Genomic DNA, 1,902 nt, shown 5'->3' on the forward strand with positions numbered 1-1,902 from the left:
TATATATATATATATATATATGTGTGAGTGTGTTTGTTCCCCCAATATCGCTTGACAACCGATGCTGGTGTGTTTACGTCCCCGTAACTTAGTGGTTTCACTTATGAAACAAACCAGTATGCAAATTAGAAGGCAGTCAAAAGTTCACTTTAAAAGGACACAAGGTGAACGCACGAAATAAAGCAGAGTCACCAAACTTGGTTCAATACTTAGCCGAAACAAAGAATTAAATTAGAGCAATGTAGCACCTCCCCAAAAAGTATGGGATGTAAAACATAAATTACACAGTATCACAATAAAACTGAGCACAAATAAATCTGTGTTGTGACACATAATAGTCCGGAGGTTTTCGTCTCGATCTTCTTGGATGTTGACGACTGTATTGTGGAGTTTATGTCACTAAGTGGTAATGATGAGATAGCAGGTTCTTCTTCAGGAGCAGACTCGTCAATAACTTGAGGTTCTGAATCATGGAAAGAAGGCATATCTCCTAGCTCTTGGTCATCTTCCGAAGAATATCGAGGTTGCAATTGTTCTAGATGACATCTCCAAATGGGACCTCTAGGTACAACTTGAACACGAAACATTCGTGTTTCTTGTTTCTTCACAACTATAGCTGGAACCCAACGTGCATCTTGGTTTCTCGTTGGTCCAAAATACATACTGGATGTTTTAAGTACATCTCTCTCAGTCGTCCTTTTCAATTTGGATTGGGCCAAATGAGCTGGAGATGGAAGCAAGACATCAATCATCATCATCATCATCGTCGTCGTTTAACGTCTGCTTTCCATGCTGGCATGGGTTGGACGATTTGACTGAGGACTGGTGGACCAGATGGTTACACCAGGTTCCAATCTGATTTGGCAGAGTTTCTACAGCTGGATGCCCTTCCTAACGCCAACCACTCAGAGTGTAGAGGGTGCTTTTACGTGCCACCGGCACGAAGGCCTGGCAACGGTCACGCTCAAAATGGTGTATTTTATGTGCCACCCGCACAAGAGCCAGTCCAGGAGCACTGGCAACGATCTCGCTTGAAAATCTTGGTGCATAATTGACAGCTGTTGAGTAATTCACTTGGCGAGTAGCCACTAGTGGTAGGTGTTCTCCTGAACTGCATCAAGAATTCCAGCAAAGCTGCTTTAGGTGTTTTGGAAGACTTTTGTTACGCTTGCTTGAAAGTTTGAACCCAGCGCTCAGCAGCTCTGTTCGTTGAAGGGTGACAGGGAGCTCCTGTTAGATGAACAATGCTTCTCTCCTTCCAGTAGTTTTGAAATTCTTCAGAAGTAAGCAGGTGGCATTGTCAGACACGATGGTATGTGGATAGTCAAAGTGTGCAAAATCTTCCTCTAACAAATCCATTGTAGTCTTACTGGAAACGAAAGTAGTGGCATGGATACAAGGGTATTTAGTGTAAGCATCAGTGACTACTAACCAATTATGCTCCATGAAGTTGATGGCATGATTTACATGCAAACGAGACCAAGGCTTTTCGGGCATCGTCCATGGATGTATTGCTGGTTTAGGTGATGCCTTTCTGTGTTCACAGCAAGAAGTGCAGCGGCAGCAAAGATCCATGGTTTCCGCATCAATGTGTGGCCAGTGTACTGCCATCCGCGCTAATTGGTAAGTAATGCTGATTAAATCAAACAGACTATCTCATCCTCATCACCAAAACAACTGTGATGTTTTAATACAGAATTATTAACTTGGATTACATTACTCGAATGCAAACTAACAATGGAGTCAATATGTGAACAAATACATACATTATATATATATATATAGACACATGCACACACACACACACACACACACACACACACATACTCTGGTATTTGAGTACTCTTTTTTCCACCTTGTTGCACATTTTATGTGCTTACTCCGGTATATATATATATATAT

The 1,902-nt window shown here is 41.7% G+C and overlaps 1 protein-coding gene across 1 annotated transcript; it reads right to left on the reverse strand.

Annotated features, from left to right (window-relative positions):
- Positions 1 to 1,233: 1,233 nt before the first annotated feature.
- LOC106876584 (uncharacterized protein K02A2.6) lies at positions 1,234 to 1,575 on the reverse strand. Its single transcript, XM_014925190.1, has one exon. It carries the CDS (start codon positions 1,573 to 1,575, stop codon positions 1,234 to 1,236), a length of 342 nt encoding a protein of 113 aa, XP_014780676.1.
- Between the last annotated feature and the right edge of the window lie 327 nt (positions 1,576 to 1,902).

Source organism: Octopus bimaculoides, chromosome 28 (assembly GCF_001194135.2).
Source record: "Octopus bimaculoides isolate UCB-OBI-ISO-001 chromosome 28, ASM119413v2, whole genome shotgun sequence".
Taxonomy (NCBI): domain Eukaryota; kingdom Metazoa; phylum Mollusca; class Cephalopoda; order Octopoda; family Octopodidae; genus Octopus; species Octopus bimaculoides.